This window comes from Clarias gariepinus, chromosome 2 (assembly GCF_024256425.1).
Source record: "Clarias gariepinus isolate MV-2021 ecotype Netherlands chromosome 2, CGAR_prim_01v2, whole genome shotgun sequence".
Classification (NCBI taxonomy): Eukaryota; Metazoa; Chordata; class Actinopteri; order Siluriformes; family Clariidae; genus Clarias; species Clarias gariepinus.
Window position 1 is genome coordinate 643,405 of NC_071101.1, and position 23,128 is coordinate 666,532.

General features: G+C 40.3%; 1 protein-coding gene across 1 annotated transcript; it reads left to right on the top strand.

The window, feature by feature from the left end:
• Positions 1-9,835: 9,835 nt before the first annotated feature.
• On the top strand, positions 9,836-22,623 carry slc6a19a.2 (solute carrier family 6 member 19a, tandem duplicate 2). Its single transcript, XM_053513021.1, has 12 exons — positions 9,836-10,139; positions 12,905-13,045; positions 15,068-15,205; positions 15,335-15,516; positions 15,840-15,950; positions 16,660-16,772; positions 16,859-16,987; positions 17,186-17,342; positions 17,528-17,732; positions 18,328-18,487; positions 20,776-20,938; positions 21,376-22,623. The coding sequence occupies exons 1-12, from the start codon at positions 9,941-9,943 to the stop codon at positions 21,580-21,582; spliced, it is 1,905 nt and encodes a 634-aa protein (XP_053368996.1). The 5' UTR covers positions 9,836-9,940; the 3' UTR covers positions 21,583-22,623.
• The last annotated feature ends 505 nt before the right edge of the window (positions 22,624-23,128 follow it).

The window sequence follows — 23,128 nt, forward strand, 5'->3', positions numbered from 1 at the left end:
ATTTGGTGTTGTCGACGATCTCCATCAGGAGTTGTTGATGTTCAGCAGAGAGCGGTCACTTTAAAGTCAACATCCATCTCCTTTAAACTTCACACACATTTCCTATTAAAGCAGTCTCAGACTTTTAGCTAAATTTCATGACAAGGGTTCTTGTGAGTAACTTCAAATCACAAGTAAATCTCTTAAAAGTGTTGAGTCATGCTGAGTGTTCGAAAGACATTAAACGTCATGAACAGTTTTTTCACTCGTCTGTGCTTCTGCAACTGTCATTATCACCTTATTATCACTTTCTTATCTATTTATCCCCCGCACTCTAAAACAGTAAAACACTAAAACCTCATTTTCAGCACATCTCACAGGGAGCACAGGGAGGCAGGAAGTCATCTGCATATGTTAATGTGAAATAGTGTTCAGAGAGAGAGAGAGAGAGAGAGAGAGAGAGAGAGAGAAATGGAAATAAATAGCCAGTAAATGAGATGCGCTCCAGTGTAGTGGTATCGTGGAAGATTCACGTTCTTGCGTACTGGGTTCCATTTCCTACCCATCTCTCATGATGTTTTAGTGGCACTAATGGTGAAGGCTGTGGGTTACTGTGTTACTGATTGGACAGTCGGGGTTTCAAGCACCAGCACCACCGGGTTGCCTCTGCGGAGCGTTTGATATCTGCTGATATCAATATTTCTTGTTTAAAAAAATGGCGAATAAATTATTAGACATGTTTATCTATCTGATATAATTACAGAAACACAGTAGTTATATTGCTATGGTGTAAAGAAACGCAATACAACTGACAATGAATAAAGCTTTTTTTTAGTGGCTGTTTACTGATGATTATTAGTATAATTATTTTTATTGTTATTACTATGGCACCTATCCCATGAGCTGAAGGGACATGCAGGTGTTTATGAGAGTTATATTATCACTTTTATTATTATAAGCATTTACACTATATGTCCAGGACAAGGTGCAGAATCATTGCGGAGATTAGACGCTAGATCACTTTTAGGGGGTCCCCCTAACATTTGTACTCAGCCCCCCTTAAATCCATATTCTCCATAAACTTCACACACACTGCTGGTCGCCCATCGGCCCCTTTAAATTTGATATGAAAGCGGTGACAGACTTCGGCTCCTTCGGCTCCTCCCCGTCTTTTAGTGCCGTCTTCAATTCACCGTCACAGAGGGAGGATTAAGGCATGTAAAATGTAAATGTAAATGTATTAAGGCAAGGTGTGTGTTTTTGATAAATTGTTATATCTGCATCAGTGCAGTCCTTTCTCATAAATACAGTTTACAAAATGTCATGAGGGTTTTAATTGGAAAACCTAATTGTCTATATAAAACATTACACAGTACATATGGCATTAACTACCATAGAGTTATGCACATAAATGATTAAACATAGTGACAGACAGCATTCAGTGCACTCGCTTTAACTGTATAGCAGTGTGATTTACAGAGATAGAAAAATCTTGTTTTTTTTTTTAATAAATATTGTATTGTATTAAATAATGTCCCAAATTGTAAAATGCATTTATTAGCCCTAGAGTAGGGGTTTTGTCAATTTGAATTAAAAAAAAGTTACTTTTTTAATGAATAGAAACAAAAAAAGAATGATAATAAAAAGATGCTTTGTTTAATTACATTAAAACAATGTTTGTCTATATTATTGTTGTTGTTGGTCTTTCGGCTGCTCCCGACAAGGGGTCACCACAGCGGAATACCCGGTCCGCACTACAACTTGGCACAGGTTTTACACCGGATGCCCTTCCTGACGCAACCCTCCCATTTTATCCGGGCTTGGGACCGGCACTGCATCCAGTGGCTGGGGTTTGGGCGCTGGCTGGGAATCGAATCCGGGCCTTTCAATAAATAGCCTAAAGCTATGAAATTTTTGTCAAAGACTGAACAGATAAATGTTTAACATTATTGGCTCCCACACAGTTTATTCCATTGTCCAGCCTCATAGGTGTGTTGTTTATATTGATAATCAATGTAAGTTATATGCTGTTTTCTGGTTACATTGTTCTGATTGTACCTGTACATAGGAAAAGGTTGAAACAGTAAACAGCTGTGTGTGATCAAGTTTGTGTTCTGATTCTGAACAAGACAAATATGTGTTAAACATCTATGGGGGCTGACCCCCCTTAACTGAAAATCCCAGAAACACCCCTGGCACCAAGAGACCACAAACACCTCTGTCTTCTGCCTGGACAAAAAAAACCATCTAGAAAAATACATCCAGAGATCATAAACATACCTCTTGTCTTCAATATTTTCTTACTTTGGTGAGCCTTCCAACAGCCACTGCCAATACGGTAACTTTTTAAACAGCACTTAAAGGCTATTTAAGGGCACCTCTTTTGGTACATGCTACCTAAAGCCTAGCCTTGAGATCCTCTATATTAGAAACATTTAACATATTGTCCAATAAATGTTAAACGTTTAGCTAATCATTATTACAAGCTAATCATCTCCGAACGTATCACAAAACTTGGCAAGCCACAGACTATAGTTGAGACAATTTTTTTGACTGACTTATTTTTTTGGTTGGGGAAAAGTGTTACCATAAAGATTCTTAGTACTGTACCATCCACTGGTTCCCAGAGACACTCTGTTAGAACTGTGACTACGTTAGTGGTGCTTTGCCTCCTTCACTGCTCTCTGCAGTGATATATAGGGTGCAGCCTTGTACACGTCCGTGTTCCCAGTGGTGAGCCTCAGAGAGTAAGGAGTGGTGTGACATTTTAGTGGAAGGTTTATTCATCTACAGCTTCTGCTTAAGCAATGTTTAGATGGTGGTGTGTAATCAGCTGCTAGTTTCCTGATAAATCCCACAGAAACACATTGATTTCATTGTAGCTGTGCTGAAACATGTCTCAGTCTGGCCACCAATTGGTCAGTCCAGTCCAGGCCCTCCCTTAAAACCTCTGAGCTTTCTGCATTGCTTGTACTGTATTGGCATGGTGTGATTTTCCAAAGATTGGATGAGAGTGTGCCATCTTTGAATGGAGTGTAGCAATGGTTCATGACCTTTTCACTTAGTGGGGGCAGGTGAGTTAGAGCACCATGTACTGTACAGTGTCTGTGTCCACCTAAGGTGGAATATAAATAACTCTGATTACAACCATGGTAAATTCCAGAGGAAGGTGGAAAGAGCATTGTTTAATGCTTAAGAGCTCCAGGTTCACTGTCACCCCTGCTGCTGTTAAATATCAGAAACATAGCCCTCCCTTTGACTGATGTGGTGGTGTGGGCAGGTCCTGCTGGGTTTAAAAATGATTTAGTAGTTCTGCATGGCTTTCTAGAGGTACATAGAAGTTTATAAGAATCTGGAACATCCACCTAGACCTGGGGGAGCATTAAAAGTGGGTTGTACCATTTATGGCTCATATCTTAAGAACTGAGTGCAGCATCAATGAGCTGGAAGATAATAAAAGAGAATAACAGTTAAATATTGACCTACTAGTAATCATATACTCACAATAAGTTAAGGATATTGTGCAAGACTTAGTGGATGTCATACATACAGTGTTTGTTTCATTTTTGGGATAGGGAGGCAATTGTATTGGGGTGATAAACACACCTCATTTTGTGTTTTCCATGTAATGGTCTCATTTCGTACTGTGTATGACTGTGTATGTGACAAATAAAATTTGAATTTGAATTTGAATTGTGTACAGGTGTGCCTTATAATGAGGCCAATTAGAAAAGATCATTATTTAAACAGCCATGAACACACGGCGTCACTTAACAGACGAGCAGCGCCACCAGGCCATGGCGCGCCTTCGGGTCGGTGGCAGGCGGTCAGATGTTACTCGTGAACTTGCATCAAGACACAGAACTACTGGCATGACAGACCCAGGAATGGAGCCCCACGAGTGACGAACCGCAACGATGACCAGTACCTAAGGACCTATGTACTCAACAATCGTTATGCAACTGCCACACAGCTGCAGGCCCATTTATGAGATGCGAGGGGTACTAGGGTTTCCAGGCAAACCATTTGCAACCGACTCCATTGCTTTGGCTTGAATGCCAGACGACTGCTGCAGGTGACTCCACAAACACCAAGACACCGCCATGAACGTTTGCAGTGGGCACAAGACCATGTGACCTGGACAATGCAGCAGTGGTCTACCGTCCTGTGGACAGAAATGATTGTGGTCAGCGTTGCTGGAGAAGGTGAGGTAAGCTAAGGTCAACATGGTCCCCAGGGTTTGCTTTGGTGGAGGAGGTGCAACAGTCTCTCTGTTCATGGATGATGATGCTCCACCACATCGTGTAAGAATGGTCACAGCTCGACTTCAGGAAGTTGGAGTGTCTCATATGGTCTGGCCATCAATGTCCCCTGACCTGAACCCCATAGAGCACGTCTGGGACCAGTTGAAGCAGAGACTGGATGATCGTACCCCACCCCCACGTGACCTGGCAGAACTGTGTGTAGCACTTGTGGAAGAGTGGAACGCGTTGCCTCAGAACAACATCATGAGGCCAGTGGGGAGCGTGAGACGCCGCTGTCAAGCTGTCACTGCGGCAAAGGGTGGAAACACCCGCTACTGACATTGTCAATCTTTGTTATTTGGGGCTATACCTGTTATTGTCTAAATTTTTGGTGTAATGAATATTAAACTAATGAAAACAGTGTTTCTTCTCATACATTATTAGTAATATCAAAGGGAACTTTTACGTATTTCATTAAAATTCTGAGCAAATAGGAAAAGCACTCATATAAATAACAATATCCCTAACTTATTGTGAGTAGTGTATACATCATGTGTTGTGAAATTAGCCAGGCCTTTAGGGGCGCCAGCAGCAGTGGTTAGGTGTATCCCAGGAGCCAGAGCACCAGACATAGCAGGTAATCTTAAGGCTCTAGGACAGCACAGGTTCTACAAGATAGTACATGCTGGAGCTAATGATATATGCCTTCGTCAGTCAGAGGTTAGCAAGAATAACTTTATAGAGGTGTTAAAAATTAGCGAAGGCAATGTCCGATGACGTAATATGCTCTGGTCCCATCCCAATGAGACGTGGCGACATAGCTTACAGCAGGTTATGGTCGCTGAACCGCTGGATGTCCAGGTGGTGCTCCGAAAACAACGCGGGCTTCATTGATAATTGGAAGAACTTTGAGGGCAAAACTGGCCTGTTAGGGCGGGACGGTGTCCATCCCACTCGGGAAGGTGCTGCTCTCATTTCTTTCAGTATAGCTCATAGTCTCAGAAGAGGCCTAGTTAATCGGTGACAATCCAGAGCCCAGGCCAGGGAGCAGACAGACAGGCTAAACCAACTGCGTCTGTTCCCCGAGCTAAAAACAAATTTAGAAAGACTCAGAAAGTCTGTTTTAGTAATTTAATTAACATAAAGACCACAAACTTAGATCACACTGAATGCGCAGCCGGCACCTCTGACCTGAAGCTAGGACTGTTAAATATTAGATCTCTCGCATCTAAAGCAGGTATAGTTAATGAAATTATCACAGATCAGGAGTTTGATATACTCTGTTTAACAGAAACCTGGATTAAACAGGACGAGTATGTAGCTCTAAATGAAGCTAGTCCTCCTGGATACAGCTACATACACCAGCCTCGGTTAACTGGTAGAGAAGGAGGCGTCGCAGTTATTCACAATGATAATTTGACTATTGTACAAAAACACGGACACAAATTTAATTCATTTGAAATTCTTTATAGTAACATAAGTGTATTTAACTATATTAAGTCAGCTCAGTCGATTCCGCTAATTGTCATTTACAGACCTCCAGGGCCGTACTCTAAATTTCTTAGTGAATTTGCAGATTTCCTCTCAAACCTAGTCGTTTCTGTAGACAAAGTGTTAATTGCTGGAGATTTTAATATTCATTTTGAAAACCCAGAAGACCCTCTGAGAACTGCATTTATGTCCATACTGGACTTGGTAGGAGTAAATCAGTGTGTAGTAGGACCCACTCATAAACCAGGTCACACTTTAGATTTAATAATATTATTCGGATTAAGTATAAGACATTTTTTTACAATACCACTATCTGAAGTTATCTCAGATCACTATCTTGTCTCAATTCAAGTGTGTCACAGTAATAATGTACACACAGCGCCGCGCTACCGTATGAAACGTACATTCACATCAACTACCAAACAGAGTTTTATCAGTAATCTCCCAGAGTTCCCAACTTCGATTAGATCACCGTCTGACCCCACAGAACTCGATCAGGCGACTGAATATTTAGAGTCGACATTTCGCTATACCTTAGATAATGTAGCTCCAGTCAAAAGAAAAATTATTAAAGTTAAGAAACTTGCTCCCTGGTATAACGATCACACGCGCACTTTAAAACAGACCGCTTGGAAATTAGAACGTAAATGGCGTCAAACTAAATTACTAGTATTTCAAATAGCATGGAAGGAGAGCATCCTGAACTATAGAAAAGCTCTTAGTGTAGCTAGATCAACATATCTCTCCACTCTTATAGAAAATAACAAAAACAATCCTAGATTCTTATTTAATGCTATAGCCAAATTAACCAGAAATAAGACCACTGCAGAAATCTCCATAACAACATCATGCCATAGTGAGGACTTCATGAACTTTTTTAATAATAAAATTGTAAATATTAGGCATAAAATTGAGGTTTTGAAACCGAACAATGTAATTGATGCAGATGTTAATCTAGCCATGTCAGATCAGAACCTAGAATACTTTACTCCCCTTGAAGAGAATGAACTAATTTCACTCATCTCTTCTGCAAATTCATCAACCTGTATATTAGATCCTGTACCGACACATTTTCTTAAACAGATAGTACCAGCAATAACAGAACCCCTGTTGAGAATAATTAATTCTTCACTCAGCATTGGTTATGTTCCAAAATCTTTTAAATTAGCAGTTATCAAACCAATAATTAAGAAACCTGACCTTGACCCCTCTCAGCTTTCCAATTACAGGCCGATATCAAACCTCCCCTTTATCTCTAAGATTCTGGAAAAGATAGTAGCGGAGCAGCTATGCTCATATATACATAGAAATGGCATACATGAACTGTATCAGTCAGGATTTAGGCCTCATCACAGTACAGAGACAGCACTCGTTAAAGTAGTAAATGACCTCCTATTGGCCTCTGATCAGGGTTGTGTAACTATGCTTGTATTACTCCACCTCAGTGCAGCTTTTGACACCGTTGATCACGCTATTCTTCTTCACAGATTAGAAAATGTAGTGGGAATTAAGGGTACAGCCCTCTCCTGGCTTAGATCCTATTTGACCCATCGTTATCAGTATGTAGACTTAAATGGTGATTATTCTGCTTGTTCTCTAGTGGAGTTTGGCGTTCCGCAGGGTTCAGTTTTAGGTCCACTGCTTTTTTCCCTTTACATGCTTCCTCTGGGCAACATAATCCGTAAGCATGGTATTAGTTTTCATTGTTATGCTGACGATACACAGTTATATGTCTCAGCAAAACCTGATAAGAAAAAACAGCTTACTAAAATTGAGCAATGTGTGCAGGACATAAGAAATTGGATGCTAATTAACTTCCTTCTGCTTAATCCGGATAAGACAGAAGTTCTAGTCATAGGACCGCATACAGCTAGGAGTAAAATTTTAGATCACACCGTAACTTTAGATGGCCTTTCTGTTCCATCAAGTGGTGTGATTATAGATTCCAGTCTTTCATTTGAAGCTCATGTAGATAATATTACCAGGATAGCATTCTTTCACCTCAGAAATATTGCCAAGATAAAAAATATATTGTCGCTAAACGATGCAGGAAAAAATAGTTCATGCTTTTATCACTTCTATGTTGGACTATTGTAACGCCTTACTGTCTGGTTGTTCAGCTAGATGCATAAATAAGCTTCAGCTAGTCCAGAATGCAGCAGCGAGAGTCCTCACCAGAACCAGAAGATATGAGCACATCACCCCTATCTTATCTTCACTCCATTGGCTCCCTGTGAAATTTCGCATTGATTTTAAAATACTACTCTTGACATATAAAGCATTAAATGGTCTCGCGCCGCAGTACCTGAGCGAAATGCTAGTGTCTTACGATCCGCCACGCCTACTTCGATCAAAGGATGCAGGCTGCTTGTCAGTACCGCGTATTATGAAAAATACAGCTGGGGGCAGAGCTTTTTCTTACAAAGCCCCAAAGTTATGGAATAGTCTTCCAAATAGTGTTCGGGACTCAGACACAGTCTCAGTGTTTAAGTCCAGGCTAAAAACCTATTTATTTGGCCAAGCATTTTTATAAATAGATTTGCCATAGGTAAAGGAGCAGATCTGGGGGACTCATGGACGTAGAGTATTATGGTGAACTGGTATGTTTGGATGCTGTCTTCCTCACTCTCATTGATCACTCAGGTTTGCTGACGGTGAGGTGATTGTTTGCTTTACATGTCAGGAAGCCCTCATGTTTGTGTTTCCTTCTGGCTCCTCCCTTTTAGTTATGCTGTCATAGTTAGTCCTGCCGGAGTCTCTGCTTGCACTCTACAGTTAATATACATTCACATTATACACTGTGTGACTGTGACCATACCTAACTGCCATCTCTCCTCGTCTTCTCTCCCCCCCCCTCTTTCTTTTTCCTCTCTCCTCCTGTCCCCCCCTTTCACTCTTTCTCTCTCTCTGTCGAGCTACACATGTCGTTCCTGAGCTGCCAGTGATCCAGACTCCCTCTGCCCTCCGGACCTGTCTGACCCATCCTGGTGCCCCGCTTCTGGCTGAAGATCTCGTCACATGGATGCCCCGTGTGTCTCTCTGGGATGCGTCTGGTGTCTGGGAATGATTCTCTCTACCTAGAAAATGGTTCTGGCCTTGACTGGTGTTGGCAACTGTTTCTCTGGGGACTTGACAGTTCGATAGTTCATGACTGGAACTTCTTACAAGTCTACCTGGGTCTTCAATAACTACCTGGACTCCATATTAACATCAATTAACATCAGCTATTATAGCTGAACTGCCTCCCACCCTACACACTGTATAAATGCAGATCATTTACTGCTTTCTGTTTCACCCAGATGAGGATGGGTTCCCTGTTGAGTCTGGTTCCTCTCAAGGTTTCTTCCTATTACCATCTCAGGGAGTTTTTCCTTGCCACTGTCGCCCTCGGCTTGCTCACCAGGGACAAACTGACCATTTTGATTCATACAAATTCACATTTCATACAAACTTAAATAATTCTTTTGACTGTGTAAAGCTGCTTTGCGACAATAACAATTGCTAAAAGCGCTATACAAATAAAATTTAATTGAATTGAAAAATAAAATTGAATTGAATTGTTGTGTGGAGAATTTGGGGAACAGGAGAGGTTCATATTTCTAGTAAAACAAAGAAAAAGAATTGATTGAGTGAGGCCTAAATCCTGACTGATACAGTTTGTTTATGATATTTTTATGTAGATATGAACAGAGGTGCTGCGCTATTGCGCTATTTTTTAAATTATTTTTTCAGAGAGTAATCTAGTGCTGATACCATGCAATATATAACAGTGTGTGTGTGTGTGTGTGTGTGTGTGCAGGATAGGGGAATAAATGCTGATGATTTAAAAGTGCAGAGTCATAGTTTAAGTGTGTTTATCACTAACCAGAACCTTCACTGATAAACTGAACACCACATAAACACCATAAGACATATGCAGCTTTATTACACCTGTGGTGTGTGTGTGTGTGTGTGTGTGTGTGTGTGTGTGTGTGTTCTAGTAAGGGTCCCCACACAGTTGTAAACTGAGGATGAAGTTTTACCCTGCTGAGCTGACATTATCTCGCTCACTCAGATGGATCCACAGATAACAGCGAGTTCAGCAGATGCTGAAGGTCACTATTAATGGAGTAGCACTTGTCTGGTGAACACACACACAGGTGGCCTCAGTCTAGCTCACTCACTCACTCACTCACTCTCACACACACAGAGTGTATACACAGGCCAGCGTTCTCCAGGGAGCAGGAATGAAGCTGAAGCTGCCGAACCCGGGTCTGGACGACCGGATCCCGTCCCACGCCGACCTGGAGCACATGGAGACAGTCCAGGCTAAAGACCGTCCTCAGTGGGACAATAAAGCTCAGTACATGCTCACCTGTGTGGGGTTCTGCGTGGGACTGGGGAACGTCTGGAGGTTCCCTTACCTGTGTCAGAGCCATGGCGGAGGTAGGAACGGTCATGTCTGGGTTCTCCATAACGGTTTTGGAAAGATGAGATTAAACCCTTGATGAGGATTGAGGATGTTCCTGATTTGATATGGTGCTCTTTATTGTTATGTCTTGGGTTTATCAGTGGTTCCTTGGTTAAGGGTACTAGATGAATAAAAGAACCTTCTCTGAATTTAAAACAATCTGACACTTTCCTGGTGATCTATTCATATATTGATGATGTGTTTCCTCAGTGTTTTTATCAATAGTTAAAATAGGCAAATCGTGTTTTGAAGGGTTTTGCATTAAGCTCAATTATTTTACTTTTTTTTTTCTTTTTAAGAGTGCAATTTTTTAACCTTTAGTTTATGAATCTGGAACATCCACCTGGACCAGAGGGAGCACGCTTGTTCTATTTATTGCTCATAACTGAGAGCAGCATCAACGAGCTGAAAGATAATTAAAGAGAATGCTGGTTAAATATTGACCTTTTAGTGATCATATAATACATCCTTTGGTCCATGACTAAGGGTTTTTTTACAGGTTTGGGGGAAGGTGAAGTCTCTTTAGGGAACACTCATAGAAACCTATATATATATATAAAGAGAGAGAGAGAGAGAGAGAGGGAGAGAGAGAGATGTAGATCATACAGTCACCTCCCTGAATTACAATAAATACAGTAAACACACTTAGTAGATCCCAAGTTGTAAAGATGACTGGAATTTCCAGGGTTCAGGTGGACCCTCATCTCTTCGTCTCTTGGGTTGGAACGTTAGCTTTACTAGAGTACAGCAGAACATAAACCTGTGCATGTGCACTCTATCTGTACTCGATCCAGAACGGAAACAACCTTTAAGATACCTTGTAAAGTTAAGTAGTTATTCACACGTTAACACTGATCCGCGTGAAAATTATACTGTATGTATGAGATTTACATTTGATGTACATTATTCTGAGATAAGCTCCATACACTCAGTGCTCCATCTTTCCAAGCTTTCATTTTCCCTCTAATGGCGTCATATACTGTACATTATAAAAACAATAAGTCACAAATGTGCAAATGTCTCCCAATGAAATCGAATGATGTAGATTAAATGAAAGATATGATTACAGATGTTTTCTTGAGACGGCTATAAAGTACCTACAGTATGTACCAGCCTCAGCAGCGAGCTCATCTCCCCTCTCGTCTGTTCCAACCCCTCAGCATTCAGCATCAGCAGTTACTGATCACCTCCTGATCATCTCTCATCACCTGCACCTGTTTCTCACTGGCTCAGGACTTCAGTTAGATGGTTTTTTGCTTGAATGATTCACAGGTGCTCAGGTGCAGGGGCTGGAGTGAACATGAGAGACAACTGGGTCATACCTAATCTGCACAAAATTGAAAATATATATATATATTTAAATTTTCCGTAATAATAATTAGCAGAACTCAAGTTAAATACTAAGCCGTACCCCTGGGACATCCCTGCCTCAGCTCTACTTGAGCTCCTGCAGTTTGAGATTAACTCTGTTTCCATTACAGTTTAGACAAATTACTTATAAAAATGGATAACTGCTGATGATTTTTGCAGTTCATGAGGTTAGTTCTCACTCAAGTGGGACATCTTTTTAACAATAACTCTTAGCTCTTAACTATATTAAGTCTGAAATAATCTACTGGAAGCATTTAGACACGAGGCTCGTCTTCTGGCTGCTATTATTATATATATTTTTAATGAATGTGTCCAAGTATGTTTGACAATTAAACAGATGATATTAGAGTTGTATGTTGTGTTTAATCGTTAGAATAAAAGCTCTAGAGAAAGCACATGTCTATATATTTTACTGTACAGTATGTGGTTGAGGTTATAAATGTGCACGCTGAGATATGATATGATAAGGAATCGGGAATGAAATCAGTCATCATGGAATCGAGGCCAGGCTATCAGAAAGGCAGATTATTCTGAGATAAGCAGCACTATCTTTAGAAGTTAATTAGTGATGAGTTTAGTAACATTATAGATATTCTTATGTCGCCACTGGGTTGGAAAATATAATAAAAATAAGATTAGTTTATTGCCAGTCTATCGGTACAGCAGTCTGGTAAGAGACCTGTATTAACTTTTTTAAGGATATTAACTTTAGTAAACCATCAACTGACTGATCTACAGATCTGAATTCAGCACGACATGGAGCTCTTCCTCCTGTCAGTGACTTCTACAAATACTGTGAACAGCTTCTGCTCCTTCACTGGTCCACATCATACAGATACATAATGGAGAAGTTCTCCCACAGAGACCTCTCCTGGACAGGAACCTCATGAGAATAGTGATGAGCTGAAACCAGAACCCTGGACCAGAATTGCTTGTGTTAACTCCTACGTTCTGTTTTTAATCGTCCCATATAAAAAGGAAAATAATAATAATAATAATAATTATAATAATAATAATTATTATTTTTTTATTTTATTTTTGTATTTATATAGCGCCTTTCCAGAGCTCAAGGACACTTTACAATGAATGTAAACAAAATGAGATAATACGAACAGACATTAAAGTACTAAGGTAGAGAAACAATTAAGTCAAGAAAAAAAAATTCAGACATGCAGAGGACAAGTTAACGGATCGGAAGTGTAACATTTAGAAAACAAGTGAGTTTTGAGTAAAGATTTAAATACAGAGATAAAGAAAATGGATGAAAGTATGTATAAGTGAGACAAAAAAGGCCTGAGCTTTGGAAAAATGTCCAATAAAAAATAATAATCTCAGATGATCAAAAATAAGAATACCAACGTGTTTGCAGGAGCGTTCATGATCCCGTTTCTCCTGCTGCTGGTCCTGGAGGGGATTCCTCTCCTCCATCTGGAGTTCGCTATTGGACAGAGACTGAGGAAGGGAAGTGTCGGAGTTTGGAGGTCCATCAATCCGTATTTATCCGGAGTCGGTGAGTGTAAAAGTCAAAAAGCCCGCAAAATTCTATTACATGAAAACTTGAATATATTATATAAGAACTTCAGAAGTACTAATTCAGTTATGGATGACCTTGCAATTTAAAACTTAAAGGTACAACATGTACCTATGATGGTTTAACACCAGATAGAATCATAAGTACAGATGGAGTAGTGTTCAATTTTGAAACCTACGACTCAGAACACAGCAATGAGTGGATTGTATCTTCCATATTGCTTAATAATTGAGGAATTATTTGGTGTAGACATGTTGGCATCCTGATAGCAAATCCACCCGTAGCATTCCTGTTTTACAATAGCAAAAATATGATCGTTTTAGGCAAAACAGCTGGTTGATACAAAAATCAAATCTTTTGATCACTCATCACATTTTTCACATGTGTAGCTCATAAAGCTAGTGACTTAAACACAAGTTAAACTGTGAATTACACGGTACATGCTCGGAATAACTTTACCGGTTATTAATAGCAAAAGAAAAATTTTTGAACTTACACATCACCATCATTATAGTAGAACAAAGATGGCCAGCATAACAGAAGGAGGCTCTGAATCACTGATCAGAAGGTTGGCGGTTCGAGCCCCAGCTCTGCTGACAGATGGATGACAGATAGATGAGAAGGTGTGTCCAAACTTTTGGCCTGTACTGTACGTGCAAGTGTGTATGAGCTATGCAGCAAACTGCGTGCATCTCAGGGATTCTAATGGCAGCAGATTCCAACCTGTCTGCCAATTTTCTAGCATGTTAAGACCCCAAAAGGGCGGGGAAAAAAATCCTTAGGAAAACAAGAGGGTCCTGTAGTGCTTGGGCACTAATACTGTAACTTTGCTGTTCCTGATTAACCTAAAAGGCAGTGACATTTTTTCATAAATCAACTGATATTTGTTATTATAATGTAGGGCGTGATAGGAAGGCCTACAGGATAGTGGAGTGTATACCATCTGAGTCAAGTGAGGATGATGCCAGTAGCAGTGATGATGAATTGCTGCCAGAACAACAGGGGAAAAGAGAGAGCATTTGATGATCCACAAACCATTTTTTTTTCTTTTTTTTAGTTCAATATATTATAGTCGGCACTTTTCGTAAGGGCATGTTTAGCACCTGTTAACTGATGGAAACAGACATATATTTTTTTTTTGTGCCCTGGATGTTACACCAAATTATAACAACTGGTTCTATATTATTTTTACACAGTAGATCATTTTCTTCTATTGTTTTGTTAAATGCATATTCCTTCGGTTCAAACGCATGGTGTCCAACTGAGTGGACATATTTATAACTCCATGAAAAGTAGGTTTATGAAAAAGATTTCAATTGCATTTTAATTGTAAGCCTAGAGAGGAATAAAAACACTTAGAAAAAGACAATTTTGACTGAGGTTCTCATAATTCATGCATGAAAGGGTTAATTGTGATGTGTGAAAAATTGGATATCACCCCTGATGGTGCCGCGGATGGTTGCCTCGGTGTGGAGCTCTCATTCTACTCAGCTGTCATTGAATCTGTCCTGTCCACTGTCTGGTTTGGCTCAGCTACAAAAGCAGACTTCAGAAGACTTCAAAGAATAGTTCGAACTGCTGAAAGAATTATTGGCACTCCCCTGCCCTCGCTGCAAGAACTGTATACTGTATATATCCAGAGTGAAGAATGGGCTCGGAATATCACTTTGGACTCTTCACACCAAAGCCACCTTCTCTTTGAACTTTTGCCGTCGGGTCGACGCTACAGAGATCGAACACCAGGACAGTCAGGCACAAGGACCGTTTTTTCCCCAGGTGTACTTGGCAATAAAACTCTTTCTGATTCTGATTCTGAAAAAAAATAATTGTATTGCGCTGGGCCCTTTACCATCTACTACTGCTTTGTGTGATGGTAAAACAAAGTAAATATAATTTGCTCTGGCTAAGTTTAAGGATTCCTTTAAATAGAATGATTGATCACCACGGAGATGAGCAGTGAGTGTAGGACGAGACTCTATCATCTCACTTTCTTCTCCACAGGTACAGCATCCATGCTGGTGTCCCTTATGGTTGGAATGTACTACAACACCATCATAGCCTGGGTCATGTGGTACTTTTTCAACTCCTTCCAGGACCCACTGCCATGGAGTCAGTGTCCCATAAATGAAAACAGAACAGGTAATGTTTATTACTGTGTGTGTTAATGTGGTTGTTAGAACTACTGCATCAATCTCTCCACATCTCTATATATCTAGAAGTTTCTCCAAACAGAGAACAACTTCTCAGTCTCTCTGTCTTCCTCTACAGGTGTGGTGTCTGAATGTGGCCGCAGTTCCTCTGTGGATTATTTCTGGTACAGAGAGACTCTGAACATCTCCAATAACATTGAGGATTCGGGCGGGTTGCAGTGGTGGATGGTGCTGTGTCTGATTGCAGCATGGATGGTTCTCTGGGTCTGCTGCATCCGAGGCATTGAAACCACCGGGAAGGCAAGACAAACTTTATTGTTATTTCATACAAAGATAAACCTGATTAACTTTGTAAATTGATTCCTATCTGCCATGCTAGTCACAGAGAGGACAAGTAGGCGTGTCTCGGGTCAACGTCCACATTTGTTTTATGATCAATAAGTACACTTATGTGTGTTATCTTCTACCATAAAACTGATGTGTGTAGGAAACCTTCATTCATCATCCAAGCATAGTCAAGTTCCAAAGTTAATCATGAGTCACTGCGGGTTTTAAACATAACTTATCAGATTTATTAGAAAGCTCTAAACAACCTTCTCTCATTGGCTTCTTGTCTTTTCTAGGCGGTTTATATCACGTCCACTCTGCCGTATGTCGTTCTCACTGTCTTCCTGGTTCGAGGCCTGACTCTCAAAGGATCTGTTGATGGAATAAAGTACCTCTTCACTCCAGATGTGAGCAACATGTTTACTAACACCCTAACATCGGTTACCACTTAGAAACATCGATTTTCACTTAGAAATCAGGACGGGTGTTTCTTTCTCTGCTCAGACCTCACTAAAGCTAAACTCCAGTGCAAAGATTTTGCAATTCAGCAGTAGGCTTGTATTTGTAAAGTCTAAAGCATTTTACATGAAGTATCTTATGTCATTATCTAAAATATTACATTTAAACTTTTTTTAGAGAATAGTCCTGGACTTAAATATCTTAATCAGAATTGCTAATAAGGCTGGTAATAAAGTGTGTCGTGAATGCTGGAAGTCATCCTTTAGGTTTTCAGCCTTATATGAGTATATGTCAATACAATAATTTAGACCTTTAGCTTGTTACTTCCATTTGGAAACTCAGACATTTTTGAAACCTCTAAATGAAAATTTCATGAATTGGCGAGCTTGCACTAACACTTAATTCTGTTAATGATAAATTTAAATACTCTGCATCCTACATACATTAAATACAGCCCAATCCAGACTCTTTCAGACAATAAATGTAAACATTTTACTGACTGACAAAAAGTTGGCATAAGATAACAGAAGATAGGAAGATCATTTGCATTAACGTTATTAATGAGTCAACCAGACAAATCCATTGTTTCCAACCAGAAAACACTTTTATTTTACTTTGTTTTTTTTTATTTTATTTAAGTCATTTGATTTTGTGTAGTTAAAAGAGTTGACGAATCCGACCACATGGCTGGACGCTGGAGCCCAAGTGTTCTACTCTTTCTCACTTGCCTTTGGAGGACTCATCTCCTTCTCCAGCTACAACTCCATACAGTGAGTAAATCCTTCAGTAAATAAGAAGCATACATCACACACACAGGTTTGTATTAAACTGACATGTGTACACTGGGTTCTTTTAGTAACAATTGTGAACAGGATGCTGTTATCATCTCCATCATCAACGGGTTTACGTCAGTGTATTCTGCCATTGTCATCTACTCCATCATCGGCTTTCGAGCCATGGAGAAGTTTGAGGACTGTCTCAGTGGGTATGTGATTATATCTGTGATATATTTCCTGGTTTAAATCTAGGCCTAGTTCTTAAGCTCCAGCTTCTAGTGATAAAATCTTGTAGGAAAATGTTCAACCTATTTATAATGCTTCTCTGAGAAGTTTTCTAAATCTCTAAGTATCTACAGTTCCAACAAAACAAAACCTTGCTCTTCCTCTCTCTGTGTTGTAAACAGGAACATTTTGGCCCTCCTGAATGCGTTTGACCTGCCCGTGGGAAACATAACTGAGAGTAACTATGAAGAAGTTCTACAAGTTCTTAATAGCACATCACCGTCAATAATTCAGGGGCTTGATCTAAAGACTTGTAACTTACAGGACCTCCTCAGCCAGGTGAGACTCCAGGCTTAATTCCTGACACTCTAGTACACCATCTCATGGTACATTTGTTGATGATTTCTTATTTTTTATAATCTTGGATTAGAATGATATATTTTTGTCAGACTTAAAACAAGTCTTGTAGTTGAATTAACATCTTGCATTACGGGTAACTCCATGTTACTCTTGTGTTCCACCAGGGAGTAGAAGGTACTGGTCTGGCCTTCATCGTGTTCACAGAGGCCATCACCAAGATGCCCATTTCTCCTCTGTGGGCAGTGTTGTTCTTTATCATGCTTTTCTGTTTGGGACTCTCCACAATGTTCGGTAGCATCGAGGGGGTCGTGGTGCCTCTTCAGGATCTGAACATCTTCCCTAAGAGATGGCCTAAAGAAGCCCTAACAGGTGTCACCAATTTACTACAACTTGTAAAAACAGTGATGGAGTTGATCCTGATATTATTCAGCCATCGCTCAAACACAATCTTTTTTCTTCATATCATATTTTGATCATATGTGATCATGTGTATAAAAAGTAATATTCACTGGCATTTACAAACGCATATTATATTCTTAACAGATAAATACTCCACTGTGTAACACGAAACAATAAAGATTCCCATTTAGTTTGCTAACTCACCCAATCATACACAAATGACCATGCTTATGACTCCATTATACTTCTTCATACACAATACAAACTAGATAAGACCACATTTTACCAACTTAGCAAGCATTTAATCTTTGATCCGCTTTCACCGTCCCCAAAGGATAAACACTCTGTATCAACAAGGCTCACATCAGGGTCAGTCAGGCCAGGAAGGACTATAAAAGCTGCTGAAAAAAGTGTTTGATCACATTTATGATGATGACAAAGCTGACACTGCTAATTGATAATAAATAAAACAAAAGGTGTAGTATTTTTTTATCTGACCTGTTCAGTTGCAGAAAGAACTTTGTGCTATTTTACAGACAATAAACAGAGTGTATTTTAATTTCAGGAATCGTGTGTCTGGTGTCTTTTGCCGTGGCTCTGATATTCACACAACGTTCTGGTGAATACTGGCTCGCTCTGTTCGACGGATTCGCCGGCTCCATTCCCCTACTCATCATCGCCTTCTGTGAGATGATTGCTGTGGCTTACATCTATGGAATAGACAGGTCAGACTCAGGTCTTACACCTCCCTCTCAGTCTCAGGTCTTACACATCACTCTCAGTCTCGGGTCATACACATCACTCTCAGTCTCAGGTCTTACACCTCACTCTCAGTTTCAGGTCTTACACCTCACTCTCAGTTTCAGGTCTTACACCTCACTCTCAGTCTCGGGTCATACACCTCACTCTCAGTTTCAGGTCTTACACCTCACTCTCAGTCTCAGGTCTTACACCTCACTCTCAGTCTCGGGTCATACACATCACTCTCAGTCTCAGGTCTTAAACCTCAATCTTAGTCTCAGGTCTTACACCTCACTCTCAGTCTCAGGTCTTACACCTCAATCTTAGTCTCAGGTCTTACACCTCACTCTCAGTCTCGGGTCATACACCTTACTCTCAGTCTCGGGTCATACACCTTACTCTCAGTCTCAGTCTCGGGTCCTACACCTCACTCTCAGTCTCAGGTCTTACACCTCACTTTCAGGTCTTACACCTTAATCTCAGTCTCAGGTCTTACACCTCACTCTCAGTCTGGGGTCATACACCTCACTCTCAGTCTCGGGTCCTACACCTCACTCTCAGTCTCAGGTCTTACACCTCACTTTCAGGTCTTACACCTTAATCTCAGTCTCAGGTCTTACACCTCACTCTCAGTCTGGGGTCATACACCTCATTCTCAGTCTCGGGTCTTACACCTCGTTCTCCGGCTTGGGTCTTACATCGCATTCTCAGTCTTAGGTCCTACACCTCACTCTCAGGATCTTACACCTTACTCTCAGTCTCAGTTCTTACTCATCACTCTCAGTCTCAGGTCTTACACATCACTCTCAGTCTCAGGTCTTACACATCACTCTCAGTCTCAGGTCTTACATCTCACTCTAAGTCTCGGGTCTTACACTTCATTCTTCCGGCTCGGGTCTTACACCTCACTCATAGTCTCGGGTCTTACACCGCATTCTCAGTCTCAGGTCCTACACCTCACTCTCAGGATCTTACACCTCACTCTCAGGTCTTACACATAACTCTCAGTCTCAAGTCTTACACATTACTCTCAGTCTTGGGTCTTACACATCACTCTCAGTCTCGGGTCTTACACATCACTCTCAGTCTCAGGTCTTACACATCACTCTCAGTCTCAGGTCTTACACCTCACTCTCAGTCTCAGTTCTTACTCATCACTCTCAGTCTCAGGTCTTACACATCACTCTCAGTCTTAGGTCTTACACCTCAGTCTCAGGTCTTACACCTCACTCTCAGTCTCGGGTCTTACACTTCATTCTCCGGCTCAGGTCTTACACCTCACTCTTAGTCTCGGGTCTTACACCGCATTTTCAGTCTCAGGTCCTACACCGCACTCTCAGGATATTACACCTCACTTTCAGTCTCGGGTCATACACCTCACTTTCAGTCTTGGGTCTTACACATCACTCTCAGTCTCAGGTCTTACACATCACTCTCAGTCTCGGGTCTTACACATCACTCTCAGTCTTGGGTCTTACACCTTACTCTCAGTCTCGGGTCTTACACATCACTCTTAGGCTCGGGTCCACGGACGTAATCAGGTCTTAATGTTCTAGCAGCAGAGCAAGCACAATAAAACATGAATTACCATCAGAGCCGCTATTATAGAGAATTAATTAACACTTACTGACCAATCAGAGCACAGGGACTTATAAGCTTCACTGTCTGCATTAGAAACAGAGAATAAACAAAAAGCTAGCTGTATTAGCATGTTTATCTTTAGTATCATATTGCTAATCTACAGGCTACACAAAGTTGAACCACAGTTTTATTGCTGTGAGCAGTGTGAAGATAAAGAGTTAGCTGTACTTTGTTCTTCTATTATAAAATCTCCCAGGTCTTATCTTGTAGCATGTTTTGCGCACCTATAATATGCTAACAGGCTAAACATCCTTTTCATGCTAGCATGCTGAAATTTAAAACTGCACTGGAGACGTGCAGCATAAAATAAAACAAAAAAACCTGAGATTTTAGAAACAGTGTATAAAGTTTAAACTAAATTGCACCTCGTAGCTGTGATGCATTTCTGCTTGCCCTTGTGGTTTATTCCTCATGGAGGTCCAGTGTGTCGCAATATAGACCAAAACTCAAGAAATATTTAGCATTGCTGATGTATGCTGGGCAGGGATTAGTCCTCATACCAGTTTCTGTTCTCAGATTAGCGGTGGGATCTTTGGCCCATGTCTGTGTTAATATTATTTTATTTTATTTTTGTGTTTGTGTGTCACTCCTGCAATGCAATAATTAGCATCCTGTTTTATTCTGCTCACAGGTTTAATGAAGATATTGAGTTCATGATCGGACACAAGCCCAATTTCTTCTGGCAGGCCACATGGAGGGTGATCAGTCCTCTCATCGTTCTTGTCATCTTCATCTTCTTCCTGATCTCCACTGCCACCAGGGAGCTCACCTACATCGCCTGGAACCCTGATTCGGTACGGCTGTACAGACTGTCATTTACATTTACATTTAGTCATTTGGCAGACGCTCTTATCCAGAGTGACTTACATTTTTATCTCATTACACATCTGAGCAGTTGAGGGTTAAAAGCCGCGCTCAAGGGCACAACAGTGGCAACTTGATGGTTGTGGGGTTTGAACCTGGGATCTTCCGAACCATAGTCCAATGCCTTAACCACTGAGCTACCCCTGTCATCTTCTGCTCATGTTTGATGTCTAGTATAAAAGGAATAAAACACTCAGAGTAACTGTTACCAAACTCACACTGATTATTTTCCTATAAAAGCACGACTGGGAGTGTTTTATTCCTCTCCTATGAACACCGTGTCATGAACATGAACAACGTGTCATAATTTTCTGAATGAAGAATCGTCTGTTGTATCAGTATAATAATGTACTTTTTTTATATACAGAAAAACTTCCCCAATTTGGAGGTCCTGCACTACCCCGAGTGGATCAATATCGTCATCTTCATCCTCTCTGGTATTCCTGCTCTGCTTATTCCACTGGTTGCTGTTTATAAACTCATCAGGAAGCGCTGCTGTGGGAAAGATGATACGCAGGCGCTGGAAATTTACAGCGTGTCAGCTCAACTACAGGCAGAACTCAAAAAAGTATAGAACAAAAAACTGACCGGCATACGTGTAATGGGGAAAGGACTAAACCACTGTAAAAAAGATGAAAGTTATGTTAGAAATTAACTGGAACTAAAAGTACCCTAATCGTGTCGGAAATGACCCCTGGAGCCTCCTGTGTGCTCAGACGGGTAAAGAAGTTGTTCTTTTAAACATAATCTATGTTCTTATAACGTGAATAGAGACACAGCGATGGCTTGCACAGCTCCGTTTCCTTCAGGTTCTCCATAAAGTCTGACAAGCACAAAGAATTATGGAATTCCTGTGAAGTGTACTCATCTGAAAACAGCAACTGTTGTATTTGACTTTCAAACGCTCTGAAATGATCTTTGTAATCAGGGGTTCAAGCACTAAAATAATTCAAACTGTTTAAATAATGCAGGGAAAAATCTCTGCTTGTTCCCTACTTGGGGTCCACCCCATCCTCGACAGGCCACCAGACATCACAAGCATTTGTCTGCGTTAAGGCTGTGAAGATATTGGAATTATATTTTCATTGTGTTAAATAAGATGTTAAAAAGTCTGCATAGAAAATTATTTCAAAAGATTAATTTATTCTGTTGTTTTGTGAATATGAGCTGGGCTGGGGTGCAGTGAAGTGGGGCGTTGCTATGAAAAACCCACAAGAAAACTCCATGTTTTATCTCCTGGACCTTATTTTAGGCTGTTCATAGAGCTGTGAGTTACGTCTTTAACTAGGAGTTTTCATTTATTAATAAACATTAAACACTAGATACCCTGCTGAATACTAAATAAAAAATATTAAAAGCAGAATAAAATCCAATAAGCTTTAAGTGACCGTTGATGTGATGCTTCATGTCCGGTTTGTACCCGGGGTTAGATCACATCCTGACCTTCACCCCCTGTGAAGACCTCAAGGACCTGCAGTTGTGTTACTAATGTTGCTGAAACTTTCTGCATAAATAGACATTTAAATGCACAGCATGCCAATGTAACTGGATTATGTTCCACATAAATGATTTCTGTAGCCTTCTTTCCTGGTTCAGCTCCTACTATATTAAGGTAGAAATGCATCTGTCATTCTTTCCTCACTGTCCTGTAGAATCAGCCTGGATATGGATATACTGTAAACATAATGCCTTCAACAAACACTTGTATTTTAAATACTTGCAAACTCAGTTGTTTGAATGCTTGTCAAATGCATTTATATAATTAAGTATTGTACAGTAAACTCTGTTTATACATATTAAAAAACTATGTTTATATACATTATATATATTATATATAAATGCATTTTTTCTTACAGTTTGCTAACTACAGTTATAAAGTAATTTATTGTACACAGTAAATAAATATTTTTCAAGCTGTAATTTTCAGCTCATCAGTTTGAATTTGTCCACACCAGTCTGAATCCATGCTCTGATAAACACTTCATGGCAGCGTGTTCAGCGTCAGTGCCGGGAAATGAGGAGTTCAGGCTCAGCGAGTATGCATCAGCACTTATCTTTTTTAGACCCTATCTCCATTCTGCAGATAAAAACGCCCAAGTGCTCAAGGTCTTTATTAATAT